Raw genomic sequence first — 20,477 nt, 5'->3', positions numbered from 1 at the left:
CTAACCTGGCTAATAGCCCAGATGTTTGTATTGCCTGCAGTTGCGCAAGCGTCACTGCTATTAGCGAGCGCAGTATAAAGGAAGCGAGCGTTTTCTAATTATAGAACGCGGATCGGCGCGCGCGCAGATAACTGCGCCACCGCAGGAAGCGACGTGTAAACAACAGTTCCTGTGAAAGCTTTTCTTCGGCGGGTTTAGGATATGTTATTACTGGAAAAACAAAAGAGAAATGATAATAATCTTAGACAAAAAAAAAACACATGCCATCTACACTCGCGAGCAAAAGTATGGAATCACCCCATTCGTTTTGAGTAATCTTTGTAGCTGAACGACTATGAAGGTTAAATTAAAAATGGTACCAGTTTAAAGGTTACATTACAAACTTTAACTTGATACCATAGATGCATAAATAGTCATTGAGTTCTTCAGATCGTTGGGAACATAAGATAACTTTTAAAAAAAATAAAACCGACTTCAAATGCGTGAACACAAAAAAAAACTAAAAATTAAAAATATTGCGTATAAAAAAGTTCATCCCCAATTTTCCACCCTTGGGGGTGAAATATTTTCTTCAAATTCGCATGAAACCACCCTTTTGATAATACCTATTCAACAAAAAAATAATCGTTCAAATTGACTTATAATCGGCGGAGATATTGCGTATAAAAAAGTTCATCCCCAATTTTCCACCCTTGGGGGTTGTTTTTTCTATTATTAAATTTAAATGGGACCACCCTTGAGGTATTACCTATACGCCGAAAAAAGATTTGTTCAAATCGGTTCATAATTGGCGGAGTTATCGCGTAACAAACATAGAAAAAAAAAAAAACATACGGGTCGAATTGAGAACCTCCTCCTTTTTTTTGAAGTCGGTTGAAAACACAAGATGGTGATTCCATACTTTTGCTCGTAAGTACTCGTATAGTACGTACGATCTGTAAAAACAATTTTATTTGTTCCTGTAAAAGCTTGTATGACTTGAAAAACAAAAGAAAAATTTATATAATCTAAGACAAAATAAATGCCATCTAACGTACAGGCACGTTTCGTGTGGGTGACCATAAAACACGACACTTATTCCACAATTTATTAGGTGCAGGTAAGCTTTTCAGTCTTGAGAAAATGAATAAAATATAAGCAGACGTGCATAAGATTGTAAAATAATAAAGGTTGAAAAAGCATTTGAATGGTGGTGAACGCCCGCTGAAGCATCGTAAAGTATCCTGCTGAAACTATAAATTCAAAGTGGTGCTATAACTCTTAAGTATACCTACCTTGTTGACTTGTTAAGAGCAATAAATTGTACTTAAATCTGTTTGTACAACGTAACATTGGTTTAGTAAGGTTTAAACAAAACGTTTCCCCAGATCGAATCCCCAAATCGGAAATAACTCTGCCCAAACATGTCGATAATGGGCGGCGTTAAAACGGGCAATCGGTCGATCGTTGATGTGCCGTGTCGCAGACGGATGGCCCTCTCGCCCCGTGTAGGGTGACCATGATTTTTAACCCTATTTAACAGGTCATTAACCTGTTGTCCTAAGTGAACGACAACGCAGTAACGAGACGCGACATGCAAATATCGAGTAAGTCGTCGTTGTAGTAATGTCCTACGTAGTCGAATAAAAGGACACAAGCCGCGTAAAATATTGGTCTCATTACAAAACAGTGTTTAGAAATACGACTCTTTATATAGGATTTCGCCTAACTCCCAAAGAGTCTCGACTCTAAAATGACGGAAGTGGGTTGCGAAGGCATGATGTTCGCTTTACTTTTCCGTAAGGGATTAGTAGATTAGGACCACCCCTATATTTCTCTTCTAGTACCAAAAGGCCCGTGAAAAATCATTAATTTCAGAGTAACATTTATTTTTGTCATTAACTTATCAAAAATGTTACAGGAAACGTGATTTTAATTGCTTTTACCGAAGTTAATAGTCAATTATACTAATTATATTATCAGTAATCATTGGAATTACATTTAGGTAATAATTAATAGCGGAAAAAATGATTATGAACTAAGTTCTGGAATTATGTGCTTATGATGTTGTGGAAAAAAAATTGTTCTAGTTGTGGTTTAAATTTAATTTTTTTTTATTTTGATTTGATTTTATGATATGTGTAATTTATAAATCTGAAACTTTTGGACACCATACGTGCAGCGATCGCCGATGTTTACGGTTCCCTGACTAAGTGGACATGTAACGTTAACGTGAACGCGTAAACGTTATGCTCACACACATACGTTGATTAATGTAGGGAGACTCGTTAAACAGTTAGATTATTTGATTAAAAATTAAGAAGACTTAATTTTACTAAGAAGTTAATCGGGAAAGAGCAGAAAGGTAGAACAAAATAGGAGGAATTACGGGCAAAGTGCCTTTTCTTTTGGGTTTTCAAGATTTTTCTTACGTGAGCGTCGTCTCAGAACAGGTATGTGATTTAGACTCAATATACTATTACATATTAAAAAACTAAACCATCTTCCCATAACAAATTTATAATAGGATAATGCCGCCGATGCAAATGTTAACCTTGTTTTCCATTTAATGAATTAATCTCCGATTTAAACGTCATTACCATAGTTCATTCGATTCAGCAATAATCGCGATTGAGAGACTTCGATTATCTCGATCACTTTCCATAAATTAAATTCTAAATCGATACTTGCATGTAATGGTCCTTTAATGTAACATTATTACAATATTCATGCTGTTGTACACCGTTTTTATCTGTTATATTTTATGTTATATGATAAAATACGTTTTATTATTACTGCAAGGGAGAGTGGACTTTATGTATTTACGGATGTGTTTATTACATGCTTTAATATGTTAACGTACTCTTAAGCTACTTTACGATAAGTTGATCTCTCCACCGGGGGTCTGGAGTTCGATTTCCAGGAGCTTACAAAGTATTAAAGTTATACTATACATTCTAGTGATTCCCGGTAAGTGTACTTAATATTGCCAATGTATGAGTTAGATGGAGTTATAATTAAATTGTTTCAACCAAGTGAGAACAACCCAAATTGCAAAGTTATACGTACCTACTCCTAGATAATACATAAACATACTTAAATATTTTACATTTATGTACGTAAATAATATAACTTTAAGAAATAATCTCAGATATGAAAAATCCTAAAGCTCTAAGCTAATTTTGTGCACTACGGAATTCGAATCCAAAACCGCAATTTGGATTATAAGTAAGCAAAGCACTAAGCCAGATGACCGTCAATTTCTGTTCAAAAAGAAGAGTAATCTTTGCCTGTTATACCACTATTAAAATTATTATTCTGAAGTCTAAAACAATAGTAGGTAGGTACTTAAATTACATGTCACTTGCATGGCCATTTCTTAAAAGGCTCTTTACTAACTTTGTTATAACATTTAGATCTCTGATTTCAAGTTCCCTTGTTTTCGCGTCATTGACGTCACATTCTTAGCAGTGACGTCAGAGTAATTGTTAGTTTCGCCGGAGCTTTTCACGAACCTGTTAAGTATTCACACTAATAAGGGTCATTTTGGTTTCCTGCTTTTGTTTCTTGTTATTATTTTGTTCGGACAGGTTGATTAAAATATAATTAGATCAAAAAGAACTTTACATTAAGGAAGTATAAAGTTAATTGAGTGAAAGTCAATGTTTTTTTTACTCACAATTAGGAAGCTCTTATCTTAAACCTCACCTGATGGAAAATGACGATCAGGCCGAAGGTGGAAGCAAACTTCACCTGGAGAGATGATTCCATTTAATTGTAATCCCAACTAATATTATAAATGCGAAAGTAACTCTGTCTGTCTGTCTGTCTGTTACGCTTTCCCGCTTAAACCTCGCAACCGATTTTGATGAAATTTGGCATAGAGATAGTTTGAGTCCCGGGAAAGAACATAGGATAGTTTTTATCCCGGTTTTTGAAACAGGGACGCGCGCGATAAAGTTTTTCTGTGACAGACAAAATTCCACGCGGGCGAAGCCGCGGGCGGAAAGCTAGTTATGTAATATAATTTAAGTGTGTTTGTATTACACTGAAAAAAAAAAACAGAATCACAGTATGAGTAAAAATTAGACTCATTTTCAGTCGGTAGCAACACTTTTTAGTTGCAAAACAACACTTAAAAACTCATTTTAAATATTAAACTTAAGAAAGTTTGCAAATTTTTGGCTGTTAATGACATTAATATCAGCTTCGCACTTCAACAGAAATGGCTCATTCTAATAAATATGCATTTTATGGTAATCAGATGACATGTGTCTCTCACTTTAGTTTTGAGAATGTAATTTAAGTGACATCTAAGTGCAGCACTAAATTACATCTGACAGCTATAAGTGTTGTTTTGTAGATAACGTTGACAGCTAATTAATACTTACGATAAAGTATTTAAATATTGTAGAGTTCAACGTAAAATGTAGAGCTTCTTGATTTACTGGATTATGTAAATTAAAACATAATATGTCCGATTTTATTGACACTTATTGATTGAATTAATTTGCTAGATAGAGACAAATGGGTTTAAAATAATAATAAAACACCGCTGCACAAAATGCATAATTATTATCTAATATAATGTGCCTGTCAATTATTATTATATACTTGATGTTATACGAATTCTCTACAAATGTATCGGTAGCCCAGTTTCGTCACCCGACCGGTTCCCATCCATCACCGATGCCTATTAACCTGTTCTCATCTGTCGCCACAGTCATCCGCCCGGCATATGTCACGAGCGAACTGGCCACCAGGTGTTTGGGAAAAGGAAGAAGAAAAAACAAAAAAAAACATGGAAACGGGCGCGCATGCGCAGCGGTGTCCCAGCGCGGGAGGGTGGCGCGCATCGACTTAAGCGAGGGTACCGGCTCGCGCGCGCTCAGTCAGCTGACGGCAGCCGTTGAGAACGCACGTCCTTACCCTCCGCAGACCGGGTTCGCGCAGTGACCGCTCTCGAGTGTTAATTCTACGTGTTTCAGAACAAAAAAATCAAATACAATGGCCACCTACGCCCAGTTCAAGCACGTCGAGCTCTACAAGATCGGCCACGGAAAGAACAGGTGAGTGCTCCAGGGATGCTGTAGGGATCTTTGTTTGGGAAAGGTCAAGGGTTAAATGTGTTTGCGGTTTTTTGATTTTTTTTATTCGGCTATAAACATTTGTTTTGTATATTAATTTAATTTATTTTATTATTGGTGTGAATTAAAATAATAGAGACGTTTTGAAATTAGTGCGATTTTGCAGTCCGATACTCTATAAAGATTATGATTTTTAATTGACACATTAAGCTAAAAGCTTGAATACATTTACACTTTAATTATAAAAAATCTCAGTTATTTTAAATATTTTATCGATTAACCCATAAAATGTTCGCCTATATCATTTTGCCACCGAAATTTATAAGTTTTCAAGAAGTCCGTTGAACTCTACATCGATAATGCGTAGGTCACGCGACTCTTTGGACCACATTAACCATTTCACGGCTGAAAGAAATTTCGAGAAAAAATCATCGCTGATGACAATACGCGCCGCTTGCATTAATTGAGGAAAATTATTGAAATAATATCATTCACAGTTATAATTCCTGTTTTTTCCGTAAAAGATAAATGTGGAATCAAAACTAAAATAAATGTATTATTCATTTAATGCGCGGCTCTATAAACTGAGCACAGTAATTAATTTTAATTACTAGCTATATGTAATATTTATACCATTTAGCGTATTATACGTTTAAATTCAACAAACGCAAACTCTTCTAAAAATATGCATTCTAGCTGTAATCTAAATATTATGCAAAAATGCAATTGCATAAACTTTACGGAAATACATACGTTCAGGCTTGGCCAATTACATATTTGGCATAAAAAGGCTAGATCGAACGTATCAGGAATAGTTACCGCCTATAAAAATGTGTGTAGAACGAACATGCGATATGGCAATAGTCTATAATAAAAAGCGCCGAAAGCACGCAACGCAAACGACTGAGCTTTAGACTGAGCTTTTTGTGTGGTATTCGTTTTATTTGTGTCTGGGGAGTGAACAGGTTTTTTAACGGTTAAGGGTTGTTTAGATAAAATATTTGTCTAGAGGTGACTTTATGTTTCTATTGTTAGAAATAGAATTTGAATTGGTATGAGTAATTCTTAAGATTTTTGAAATTTAAATGTATGTAGAAATGCTTAATTATATTCGATTAGCATTACATACTTAGGTCTTTTTAAAAATATAGTAAGGTTCATAGTCTCAAATCAAATAAGTTACATTCCAAAATTCTTTGAGTTGAACAAACCGTTCCCATGCGAAACTATATATCAGCTGTTTACGGCTAAAATTAAAACGAACACGGTAAAATTGTGTGGCATTTCGAATCGTGGAGTGGCTCGAATACTTGCGTGCCAAGGTTCAGTATTAGCATATCCATAGGAAGTGTGTGATTAGTCTGACGGACAGACGGTCGGACACCGACGCCCTTAGACTTACAAGAACTATTTGTACGCGTAGGGTCCGAGGGCCGACCTTGAGACACCCTATCGGAATTTCTAGACATTTCCAAAATATAGGGAATAATTCAGAGTAGCTGATTCTTGAAACCTGTTTTTATACCCTTAAAATTTTAATAATCCCTCAGACTTTTGGTGAAAACTTTATGAAAATTCGTAGTTTTTGAGATTAACCCAAAGTAACACAAACTGAGTGTAGAGTCGGGCGACTTAAAATTACTGGTTAAGAAAATAAATTAAATTAACATTGGAAATGTCAAGAACAGATAAATAGACACAGTCTTAATTATAAAAATGTGTAAAGAAAAATTGCACAAATGTAAAAGTTGCAGATCAATCAAATATCACAGATTTGCAAGTCATGAATATAAAATATTTATGATTATGAGGAAATATATTCTAAAGTCTATTATTTTCGAGTTAATAATAAATCTCACTCGTGTTCATGAATCAAGTGAAACGTTTCTTACATTAATAACTCGTAAATTATTATTTTCTCCAGATCAGTTATATTTAATATACATAAGATAGTATATTTAATATACATAAGATAGTATATTTAATATACATAAGATAGAAGAGTTTCCTTATGAGTAGGTATTGCTGCAAACCCGTTGATTTACACAAGAAAGTGTGATTAAGATTTGTTTGTTCTGGCAGTAATTATTAAAACAAGATAATGTTAATTAACTAAACTAACAGTAAAACTAATAGAAACAACGGTAATCAATTAATTATTTGTTGGCCGTAGAACGTTTTTATTGTAATAACTAATTTCCATCTCATTGACCCATTTGTAAGCTCCTTTTTTCAAACAGATCTCCATTGTCTTGAAGTTAAGAAGAAAGAGTTAAAAGAAGTGTAATTAAATATATTACAGCATATACGGGACAAAGTAAAAGTTATGGTTTCAGGCAGTTATAAAATAACTAGTTCATTCATAGAGCAGCCTTAAAACTTCACTTTAAACTTGTATTCGTTACGCACCAAATTATTTATGCTCCCTTAAAATTGCTTTGTATCTTTATAACACTGTCTTTGAACTAAAAGTGGACATAAGTACAGACGCAAATATACATAAAAGTCTATCATAAATCTGAGTTTTCACGTAAAGACAGTGAGTAGCAAATGTTAATACATACTAATTTATTGTTCAGCTAGAGTTCCTTGAAAAGGCATATTTTATTTATGGCCAGTAATAACACCAGTTCTGTTAGGTAAACAGAACTGACCTATCTCTACTTCCTATTACCTCGGTAGATGTAGCTAGAGCACATACCTGTGTCTTATTAAATTATGTTGTCGCCGCTGGGTTCTCGGCCGATATTTTAAAATCCTGTTTCTTTGTCAATCTCGAGTGACACGCGTGCCACAGATAAATGCTTTTTTTATGTCAATCGAGGTGTTTGATATAAAAAACGCGTCAAGTACGAGCTGCTTTTAAGATCCGTATGTCTCGATTTTCATGTTTTCCTAGAGTAGAATTTACTTTTAATCTTTCACTTTTATAGTAATGAAACATAATTGTTGCTATTATAAAAATGTGCTCTACTTTGAACTTCAGACCCTTAGAAATGCGACACGATCCACATAGCATCGATAATTTTTATGTCGATAAAAACTTGCGACGCGGTATCCGCGACACAGCTCGAGACCGTTGCACGTTTCTTGCAATAAGGTAATTATAACTGAAATTGGGTCTCATCTACGCGGGTTAGCACTGTCGATGTATTAATTTTACTTTCATAACCGTGTTCTGTGAAGAATTTGTTATTAAAGTCTTTGAGTTTTTGCTATTAAACGTTGATTTAGATACAGTGAACGAGATTATATATTTTTCATCGTTCTTCAAAATAAGAGAACAGTATCGAAATAGTTTAGATTCATGCGCTATCAAGCCCTGTAATGACCACAAATAGCTGTGGGTTTCTCCCTTTTTGTTGGTTTAGATAAGCTATCTAATCTGTGCCGTACCATGTCAGCCATTGGAGGTATCGAGCAAAAAGTGCACAACACTGGTGAAACACCCGAATGGCATGCGCGTAGTAATGTCCACTTTAGTTGCAGCAAAAAGTTTCGATAGTGGTGAAGAACCTTTCGGAAGTTTTACATATTACACAATGGAGTAAATGTACATATTCCTTAAGTCTGATCTGAAATTGCTAATTTAAAATTTATTTAACAAAAAAAAACATCAACAAAACGAATTCGGTCACAAAACTAATAAAATTATGTTCTTTTTCGTGTCATTGAAAGTTTTAGATTTCAAAAACTGTTCAAACGAAATTGAAATAGCCAAATGACATGCATATTATACTGGTAGCAGGTTAAGTTTACATGCAAAAACTTTGGCGGTGGCAAAACGTCTGAATGTCATAACTTTGCAAACGATTTTAAAGAAGAATGGTCACGCCCCATACAAAAAAAACCCAGACCCGACAGAAACGAGACATACCTCAGTTTTTTTGTCATGTCTTAATTAGTTAAATTATATATTTTTTATATTCGAAATCTATGTATAACACCAAAATATTACCCTTTGTTTTTGTTCAGGCGTTATACAAAAACTAATACAAAATGCCTATTTATCACCAAAATTGGTAAATGTATGTACCTAAATGTCTATTACAGCTGCTATGGAATGTATCTAGGTGACCTGGAGATACAGCCGGATTATACAGGGTGGTTATACATATGGAACGATAAGTGATCTCACTCGATTATTTCTAAACTATACAAGATATCGAAAAACTAGTTACTGATTCTGAAAGTGCTTCACGAGCTCTTTCAATTGGTACCAATAATAGGTTACAGATTATGGAAGTTGGTAACATTTAATTTTTGGATTTATTGTAACTTCTCGTTTCCACCCTGTATAATCCGGCTGTATCTCCAGGTCACCTAGATACATTCCATAGCAGCTATAATAGACATTTAGGTACATACATTTACAAATTTTGGTGATAAATAGGCATTTTGTATTAGTTTTTGTATAACGCCTGAACAAAAACAAAGGGTAATATTTTGGTGTTATACATAGATTTCGAATATAAAAAATATATAATTTAACTAATTAAGACATGACAAAAAAACTGAGATATGTCTCGTTTCTGTCGGGCCTGGGTCACAGATGACCGTTCTTCTTTGATATGCTTCGTTTTGTCCATGCATGTTCTGATTGCTTACCCATATAATGTTTCATGACGAACAGTAACGACTGAAATACTATTTTACTGACAAACTTATTCACTTATAGGGTAAACTTCTACTTTAATAATGAGGCATATCATTAATAACATTATGACATTAACCACTGAAAAATATACGCACAAAATCCATATGTTTCCCAGAAATCTGGGTCGACTACCCAACTAAGCAGTCACCCCCATCAAATAAAAAAGTGGCTTACAAAACAAGGTCGATCCTTGCGTGACCTCGCGAAATTCGTAGGGTAGGTATAATCAGTATTCAGTGCTGTAATATTATGGTACCGGAGTATTCGTGATGTGGAGACAGTAAAAAGTGTCACGATATGATAAACGGCGTCGTTCCGATTTGCAGGGACGTAAAACAGATAGTAAATTCGGCTGTAACCGAAACTATATTGCATGAAACGGAATGGTAATGATTTTCGAGCTTCAGATTGGATTAGATAGGCTTGGCAACGATACGATCTTTTTCCGAAAATTGCGAATGTTTGAAACTGAAAATATCCCATTGGTTTTATTTGGAGTCTATTAAAATGTCTACAATCTTGAGAACCTACTATTTTATATTATATTCACAAGTGTGTTGTTTGAATTAACATAATTCTGTGAAAATATTTGAAACACTAATGTAACGCGTTACGATACTTTACCGTTCAATCAATATGGAGAAAATCACATGAAAAAATACTACCCATTTATGGAATTTTCTTATGCTCGCAGTGGCATTACTTCAATCATGTTTCCAATGCTGTAAATCAGCGCTGAACAAAAAGTATATCCGTAGATGGAGTGATAGACTTTCTAACACAGTCGATCACGCAGTCAGGGATAAGTGTCACAAAGCGACTTGTCATAAAGACCAATAAAGTCTTATACTAAGAGAACAATAGGAATTATTAGTGGATGTGAAAATCGTAATTAGAAAATGAAATTAAAACCATTTGGTTTTCAGTTAACTTATCAACTTTATAAAACCTTAAATAGCGAATTGTACGTTAGATGAAATGAAATTTCATTTGTTTTTCAGTAATAGATTGCACATTAATTAAAATTATTTATTCCATCGAGGAAAACTATTTATACATTGCAAACGTAAATACCAATGACAATAAATTGATAGAGACGAATGACGGTGATACATTTATCCTTTCACGTGTTAATATTCAAGGGTAATTCAATAAATACTTCTATGGCTACAGTTGGTTCGATAAAATACATATGTTTATTATGTAATCCTGAAATCGTGAGTTTCTAAAGCTTTTCAATAAATTGTTATTAATTTAAAACTGGACGTTTTAAAATTAGGAATAAGTTCTGTAAATATTTTTTATAGTTTTGACTGCATTTATAATTCGTCGTAACAGAAGTAGGTAATATCTTACGGTTTAATTAATACTACGTAATTTTATTTTTCATTACATTAAACAGTGTTTTAATGATTATGCACGTACGTGCATATCTCTTATAACCGTATTTGATAACGTTTTCCCCTTTTATTATAATGTTCATAACTTGTCACTTTATTATTATTAATAAAGATTTAACTTTCCAACCTGTGACGTTCTTCAACAGCCTCTATTAACCCTTCGAATGCCATATAAGGGATTTAGATGCACCTCATCTAATGGTATAAACGTTCTTCAACACATCAATTATTTATTTAACCGGAGAGTCAATGCACACGGAATACGAATGTCTTAACTTAATTTACGATGCTTCGTCAAGATTATTTTCTACGCTTTTCAAATGTTAAATAATGTTTGGCTAGAAAGGACGGCGAATGATATTTTTAGACAACGTTAATTGATTAATCTGTCTTGATATACTTTGAGAAGAATCTCTATAATGAATTAGTATATCAATGATTCTCATGCATATTTGAATGATCGAAGTTTTTTTGTTGCAAATTCAGCAAAACGATTTGCATAAACCGATTTATTGCTACTGTAATAATAATCCAAATCGATGTTTACGATGCCGTTATCAGACTCTAGTGGTCATTTGGTAGTCAATATGTAAAAGTGATTGATAGCACCTATTTCTATATTGAGATCCTATTTAATCATCATTAACTGTTTATTCTTGTATTATTTAAAACAGTCAATAGTTAGATAAGAATAAGTACTAGATACATAGAGATATACTTAGAGTATCTTTATTAATTAGGTAATAATAATTACAACTTACTGTATTTTAAGCAAATAAAATTAAGACATTCATCTTATATAAGAAAACGTCAGCCATTGGTCAGTTGTAACATAATCAGCGGGTTCAAAAACCAAAATTACTAAGCGAAAAAGTGAATTTATAAAATGTAGGTAGTTTCTCTTTCATTTTTTCACACGCCTCGAAGCTTGATGGGCATTTGATCAATTACTTTGATGCATTAACTTACCTCTCTATTCTTTTTGTAATTCATCACCTGACACGCTCGTTTTTTTACTTTTACATTCACTTCTAACACCTCAATCCACTGTTACGTAAGATATTCATTTTATAGTGACTTATTTCTTTGACTAGAGCATTCACTCATGTCACTTACTTTTTCTAGCATATTATTATTTTCATTACTTCTACTAATTATTATACAAAATACTGCAACTTGCTGTGGTATCAGCTTCACACAAATACTACACACTCATATAACACTACTGTCTTACACAACGACACACATACATACCGGCTTAAATGGAAAGAACCCTCTATACCACTCCAATACTGTATCTCGTACTATGTATCGTACAACATTATCAAATGAATGTAACTGTACTATCAATTGGACTCTCGCCATTCCTGTCTTAGGTAATATTTATTTGTCACTCTCTGTAATTTTTTTTTTTATAAATTAATTATACACTATTTATTTTATTTGTATTGTATTCTTTTTTTTTCTTTTTTTTTTTCTATTTGCAATGAATAATAATTGTACCATCGCTGATGATATTGACAATTTCAATGTCTCTAAATCGTTCAACTGTTCACCAGAACAATGTGAAACATTCCTAAGAAACATTAGCAAGTCACTTAAAATTTTTCATGTAAATATTAGAAGCATAGGCAACACCCCCAACTTCAACAATCTTCTTGTCTTATTGGACAGAGTCAAAGTTCAACTAGACATAATAGTTTTGTCCGAGTGCTGGCTAAGTAAGTGTCCTTTCATCCCAAATATACCGGACTTCGAATATTTTAAATCAGATTTTTCCAATCAAAATGATGGTGTAGTGGTCTATATTCGACGCAACTTAAATTGTACTGTGGAGTCTCCGGTTATGGTGGATGCCAATTGTCTTTTGCTTAAAATCCACAACGAACTTGCACTACTAGCAATATATCGCTCCCCGTCGCAACGTAAAATTGATAACTTTGTGAACGCACTAGACAGTACGTTAAGCTCACTTAAATCATTTAAAACTATCATCATAACCGGTGATATTAATATCGACATTTCGAATGGTAGCACGGACCTGAACTCTGATACATACCTCACCACAGTTGCGTCCCACGCAATGCTACCAGGTCACCTCTTGCCAACACGTGGTAATAGTTGTTTGGATCACGCTATCATCAAATCCAATAAACCGGCTGTTACACTTATCCTTGACTCATTTATAACTGATCACGCTCCAATGCTCATGGCTTGTAATATTGAATCAGTAACCTCAAGGACCCAAAGAGTTGCTACGCGTACTGACATCCCTGCATGTGTAACAGACCTCGAAACAACTGATTTCTCACCAGTCCTAGCCACCAACACTGCAACTGAAGCAGCAACTCTTTTGGTTGGTATTTTATCCGAAGTGGTCAGAAATAATACTCGTACACATAGGACTTCGAGTAGAAACCTTATCATCAAACCCTGGATTACGCCGGGACTGTTACGTTGTATACGAAATCGAGATAGACTTCACCATCAATCTAAGAGAAACCCCTATAACGACAACCTGAAAATCACCTACAGACGATATAGAAACTTTTGCAACAATTTACTTAAAAAAATTAAACGAGAGTTTGAAAGTGCAGAATTCAAGAAATACAGCAAAAATCCCAAAGCCACTTGGAATCTAATTAAATCAATCGCCAATTTGAAACAGACATCGTCAACTGCCACTAAACTGTTATCCGTAAACGAAAGTCCATCTCGCTCGGTAGATTTTGTAAACTCCTTTTTCGCTAATGTGGGAAAAAACCTGGCGTCCAGAATCGTAGCCACCAGACGTTGCCCTACTGTACCTGAACCGTCTTCACTAGCCTCACCCTCTGACTCCATGGCTGTTTTCACAACGGATAATAACGAAATTGAGTGTTTGATTCTTGGACTTAACCTAGATTGTGCTACGGGATGGGACGGGATCCCCTCTAAACTCATCAGGGCCGCTAGACACATCCTGGTGCCTGTTATATGCCATGTTTTTAATCTTTGCCTCTTGACCGGTACTTTTCCTTCAGTTTTTAAAAAAGCACTTGTACATCCGATACACAAAAGTGGAGATGCGTCATGTGTTAATAATTACAGACCCATATCTGTGCTTACTATTTTGTCTAAACTTTTAGAGAAAATCATCAACAAAAGACTCGTTGCTTTTCTAACTTCACATAATATCCTAGCAGATAATCAATTTGGTTTCAGGTCCGGCAAAAGTACTGAAGACGCAGTACTGGCGTTAGTTGACGATGTGGCATCAAATTTAAATAAAAAATTAAAGACTATTGCTATCTTCCTTGACCTGTCAAAAGCTTTTGACACTGTTTCGGTCCCGATTTTGATTCAAAACCTGGAGAGGATAGGTGTCAGAGGTTTGGCTCTTGATATCTTCGTGAGTTATCTAAGTGAACGCTCTCAGGTAGTAAAAATTGATAACTTTACCAGTCAAGATGTATGTATCACTTATGGTGTTCCTCAGGGTAGTGTTCTTGGCCCTACTCTGTTTTTAATTTACATTAACGACCTTTGTATGATGTCACTGGATCACTCCAGAATCATTACGTATGCTGACGATACTGCGATTTTGGTTCAAGGATCTAATTGGTCAGAAACGCGTACTCGTGCGGAATCTGCTTTGAAGACAGTCATGGAATGGTTATCAGTAAATTTGCTTACCCTCAATACTGACAAAACCAAATTTATAACCTTTGCTCCTAGACTTGCTTCCCAACCTGATTCTTTGTTTGATATAACTGCACACAAGTGTGGAATATCTGCTGTAAATGCGAGCTGCAACTGTGTAAGTATCTCCAGAACTAATAGCATTAAATACCTAGGCGTAATGATAGATAGTACGTTGTCCTGGAACTGTCAGATCACATCACTAGTTGCAAGGGTTCGAAAGCTGATTTTTGTTTTTAGAAATTTGCGAACCTCAGCCAACTTCACCACCCTCAGGACTGTTTACTATGCTCTTGCCCACTCAGTATTGACCTACTGTATCACAGCATGGGGTAACGCTTGTAAGACCTCTTTCCTACGTCTGGAAAGGGCACAAAGAGCTGTCTTAAAAGTCATGACTCACAACCCCATTCGTTTTCCAACCAACGAACTATATGCTTTTTGTAAGTTACCAAGAGTAAGACACTCTTTTATCATGCAAACTGTACTCCGCAAACACGCTGGTCTGGTATTCGAATCTAACCGGGAAGAAAAGACCCGAAGACATGACAAAGTGTGCAGATTGGAGTCCTGCGTACTTGGAGTGGCTAGTCGACAATATCGGTTCCTGAGTCCTAAATTATATAATAAAATTAATAGACTTCTCAACATCTACAAACTTACCTTGCGTGAATGTAAAATTGTGATTGATAAATGGCTTCATACGCTCACTTATCAGGAGATTGAAAATCTCTTAAACGGGTAACTTGGGTTCTATATTTTTAAAGCCAACACACTCTTACAACACACAAATACACACACCACACACATACACACACACCACACACATTCAAACAGCACGCCTAAAGTAGTATGTTTATGGAATATTTTTACGGAAGTGGGCGTTAGTAGTCGCACCACAGTTCTCTGAAACTATTGCGGCTATTATCGTACACGCTTTTTCATGTACAAATTTTCTTGTTTCCAATAAATAAATTTTGAATTTGAATTTTGAATTTGAATTTCATTTTGCGACTCTATGTGATTGCTCAAATCATTAGTGATCATTAGACATGTAGGCATTGCAGTTTTATTCAGCAGTAAAGGTAATCAATTACGTCAAATAATAAAAGCTTTTTCATTGTTTGTTTTTGTAGCCTTGTTATAAAATGCAATAGAAAAAGTAGAGACAATAAGGTATAGAGCACGCGCTATGTAACGTTATTGCTTCAGGGGTAATAAGTGTGATTGGGTTAATTAATTTATTATTTAAAATCATTTTTGCCCGCGACTTCCGTCGTCCGTGTAGGTTTATAAAGTACTAGCAGCCGCTCGCGACTTCGTACGCGTAGATCCCGTTTTACCTTCTTGAGGGTGGAGTTTTGAAAAATCCGTTCTTAGTGAGCACCTACGTTCTAAAAGGAACCCCATGCAAAATTTGAAACTCCTAGCACTTGTAGTTTCTGAGATTTCGTGATGAGTGAGTGAGTCAGTTAGCTTTTAATATAGAAGACTAGCTTTCCGCCCGCGGCTTCGCCCGCGTGGAATTTTGTCTGTCACAGAAAAACTTTATCGCGCGCGTCCCTGTTTCAAAAACCGGGATAAAAACTATCCTATGTTCTTTCCCGGGACTCAAACTATCTCTATGCCAAATTTCATCAAAATCGGTTGCGAGGTTTAAGCGGGAAAGCGTAACAGACAGACAGACAGACAGACAGACAGACAGACAGACAGACAGACAGACAGAGTTACTTTCGCATTTATAATATTAGTTGGGATTTAGCATTTGACATTAATTGTGAGGATATTTGAAACCGCAATCAATCAATGGCAAAACAATCGCAATGGTTTTGAAGCCGTTAGGAAGACCAATAAAGCTTCTTTGTCAAAACAATTCACGTGCAAACATAAGTCATGATACTCCGGCGCAGCGTTTGCACATTCAGGGTTGTCGCTTTCAGCTGAAAATCTACTAACTCGTAATATTTGTAAAAAAATGATTCAAACTATTACGTTTTTGTCATAAGGTGAATTTATCACACTAAAATAAACATCCTAAGTTATTAAATCTACAATTTAGCTTAACCATCTGCGCATTTCCGAAAAAACATCAAACTATATCTTGTAATCGCTTCTCTGCATGTTTGCACCCGCCTTTAAAGTATTTTAACATTTCATTTTTCAAAAGCCATTGATTTTCTTCTGGATTTAAGTGTCGCTGTTAAGTTTTAAGTTTCTAATATTTTAGCACTCTCTTAAAGTTTACACTTTTCATTTCAAAAGCCATTGATTTTCTTCTGGATTTAAGTGTCTCCATCCAGTTTTAACCGTTTCCTAAGATTGTAAACTATTTGTCAGCCCTGGCTTGCTCGCGATGACGGCTGGAGCGCATCGCGCTCCGTTATGCCGCGCTTTTTATCGCGCCGATTATCGCGGGCCCGTTACCCGCACGAGCACAATTTGTGCACTCACCGGGGAATCGCCGCGATCTATCCATAACACACTACGTCTCATGTAATTATGAGCAATTAAACGCTAACGTTAAGCTTTCCTCGCATCTTGATAGGAGACAGATTTCATTAGTTTTATGTGGTTACTTGATTATCGCCGTATTTAATGATTACTTGCCCGTTTTGGTGCCGAGGAATTCGACATAACGTACCTAAGCTTCAGAAACTAACCACCATTTTACTTCTTCAGAGGTAAGATTTATATGTAGTTACAATCTCGCCTAAGCACATAAACTAACATTGCAAATATTTATAAATAAACCAGTTTACATAATATATTTTAGATGGCATCGCTAAGTTCATTATAAAATGCAGCAACACGATCGTTAGCTACTGCAAGATATAACGCATGCAAATCGAGTCAAGAAATCTTAATAAGATGGTGATATACAGATCCTGCGTCCATCAGGCTTGCCCGATGCTGCATGTAGCTTGTAGTTTCCTTGCACTCTAGATAAGATAATCCATACATGAATTACTCTACTGGTTCGTTCCCATGCATTCGAAAATAGCTTTTATTGCATTCACACGCAAAATAAATTGCGTTTTAGCAGGACGCCCGTGGTTTCTCATTTGCTAATGGCAAAAAGGTGAGGAACCTGTTGGGACGCCGGCGCCGGTGGCGTAATGAGGTGCTTTTGATTGATAATTCTGTGCTGAGCTGTGCTGGCCGAGGGCACTCGCTATTTGCACACATTCCGATAAAAGCTTTAGGCCCAGAACCCATTGTGGAAAGTAATAAAAACTATTATCACTATTATTGTTTGCTAAAAAAAGAAAATTATCCGAAAAGGGGTAAGCTAGGTAAAAGACTTCTTCTAAATCGCTCTTTAAACTTAGGGTTCTCAACTGAGAAAATATGGAAATCTTTATTCTAAAATCTTTCATTCTGTGTCTCTAGCTCTACGTAAATACTATGCTACTAAATAAGTACATATCCTTAATTAAAACTTGTCATCTACATACAAACATTTGCTGGGATGCCGGGTATCCGGGATCGATAATTTTGCAGTTTGAAGCGCATGCCCTAGTCTTCCCTGTAGCCTTCCCTATGTGCACTAAGCTTAACCAGCAGGCTGCTATAATCTCCAACTTTCAACGGCTAAGCACAGATAAATGCGTTTTTCCCCACCACCTAAGCGTTATCTTGATCTCTTGTAGTGTATTTTATGTGTTCCTGTTGATCTAGGAATCTTGTCATTTTCTTGTACGGCTTCTGTAAAAAACAGAATTATTTATTAGAACCTATGCCTTGTGTTATTTAAATGAATAATTTATTTGAAGAACTATCCGCTTTATGCTCCCTTGCAAGATTTATGTGAAAATCAGTCTTACAATCAATTTCTAGGTTTTGGTAGTATTTTTAGAGTAGAATGACTGTAGATGATGATTTTCAATAGAGTGCTTAATTAGTTGTTCCAGTGAAAGCTCTACTTTCACATTTTTTCCTACGTACTTTTTTTTTAGAATATTATGCTCTATAGTTTTCAATTTGCGTACGGATCTTTTCATTACTTTGCGCATTTACGTTATAGACATGGATATCAGCAGCCTCACTACATACTGTTTCTGTTGCATCTGTCAAAGTAAAATTTAAAATAACAGTGGGTTAGGTTAGATTGTAATCTACAGTGACCATCCATTATATGTTTTTAAGGAATCTGGGTTATAATGTTGTATGTGATACAAACCCATGTTCTAGCACTGATATTGATTCTACTGCTCAAATGTAACAACTTTCCTACAGAAACTATAATATCTTCCTTCTTTTGGGGAATGTTCAATCGTTTTCGTTTGATCCACATTTAAAGCGACAATAGTCACTAAGACTGAGTTGCACCATCTTACTTTAACTTTGATAAACGTCAAAAATCTGTCAAACTCCATACAAAAAGCACCGGTTAATGTTATTGTAACGGAAGGTGGTGCAACTCAGCCTTAGTATACAGTTGTTTTTGAAGTGCCAAATGTTGAGATATGTCAAGCCTACTGCCTCTAGCTGTGTTGTAGCAATTATGAATGATTTGTAGATGTTATCTATGGAACTATTCGAGGCGAGCTTTACAGTTGCATGTTTTGTTTTGCATATCCGATGATGGATTATGAATGGAGAAAGAAATTGATTGGTAGCTGAGTGAACGCGTGAGGAAACAACTGATTCAATCAATGGGACCTTTCGAGTTTAATTGAAGAGAAATCTTAATGAAAAATTTAATTTTAGAATGATTGGTACATTATGTGTAATGCTGAAGCAATCAGCTGATCATTAAAATGGAGAGATAATTTGGTGCAAACATGGAATTTATGTCAATAAATAAGATATGTTTGCCAATACATAGCGGTAGCCTATGTAATATTTTGTGCCTATGGACACGGAGTTGCTAAACAAAACATCAATAAATTAATTATGTAGTATCATAGAGGCAGCTAACTTGTTCTTGTTTATGTTCCATTACACAAATATTTTGAAGTTGAGTTTTTCACCGCCAAAGGGTTAATACATAACTATTTTATGTTGAGCTAGCACATAATTATGGCGATAAAGATATTATTTAGATGTTATAGTACATTTCATTTATATTTATTACCGTTAATATTCCCCGTTGGCGTTTAAGCTTTACATAATAATTTTTTGAGTGATGATATTTTATCATATTCTTGTTACTACAGTAAAATAAGATGGGTTGCGCAAGATGAACGGTTGGAATATTTTTTTATATACCAAGATTTATGAGGTTTCACTATACATAATACAGGGTGGAATTTTGTAATGCCACCTGGAGGGAAAGTACTCTTAATATTGTAGATAGAAATGTTTTCTCAAATAAAACATTCCTTTATTTTTGAAAAGAAATAGAACTGCATTCAAAAATTTCCAAAAATTTGCTTGCCACTCCCGGGAATCGAACCAACTAAAATCTGTTAAAAATTACACCCTGTATTTTATTGCATCGATCGTTAGGGTTAAGTATAAGGATGAAATCTCTCTAACAAATGATTAACAGCATTGTTGTGTTCCGGCAGTTAGAGGTAAGATAGCCAGTTCCTCCGTGGTTGAGGATTCCGGGTGAAGCTCGCTTCCACCTTCGGCCTGATCGTCACTTACCATCAGGACAAGAGCTTCCTCGTTGTGTATAAAAAAAAAAAAAAAAAAAACTTGATAAATCAAATGAAAGGAAAACCA

At 35.2% G+C, this 20,477-nt stretch overlaps 1 protein-coding gene across 6 annotated transcripts in view; it reads left to right on the top strand.

The window, feature by feature from the left end:
• Nucleotides 1–20,477, top strand: part of LOC135081515 (microtubule-associated protein Jupiter) — a 202,967-nt gene that overhangs the window by 102,383 nt on the left and 80,107 nt on the right. For 2 of the 6 annotated variants that reach the window (XM_063976241.1, XM_063976239.1), the window contains exon 1: nt 4,861–5,048. The exons of the other annotated variants lie outside the window; for them this stretch is intronic. In XM_063976241.1, coding sequence (XP_063832311.1) covers nt 4,987–5,048 — 62 coding nt within the window. In that variant the 5' untranslated portion in view covers nt 4,861–4,986. Of the gene's footprint in view, nt 1–4,860; nt 5,049–20,477 lie in introns of those variants that run through there. 6 annotated transcript variants of the gene reach the window in all.

The sequence above is a fragment of the Ostrinia nubilalis genome, chromosome 20 (genome assembly GCF_963855985.1).
Source record: "Ostrinia nubilalis chromosome 20, ilOstNubi1.1, whole genome shotgun sequence".
Classification (NCBI taxonomy): domain Eukaryota; kingdom Metazoa; phylum Arthropoda; class Insecta; order Lepidoptera; family Crambidae; genus Ostrinia; species Ostrinia nubilalis.
This window is presented reverse-complemented; position numbering and strand designations above follow the sequence as displayed.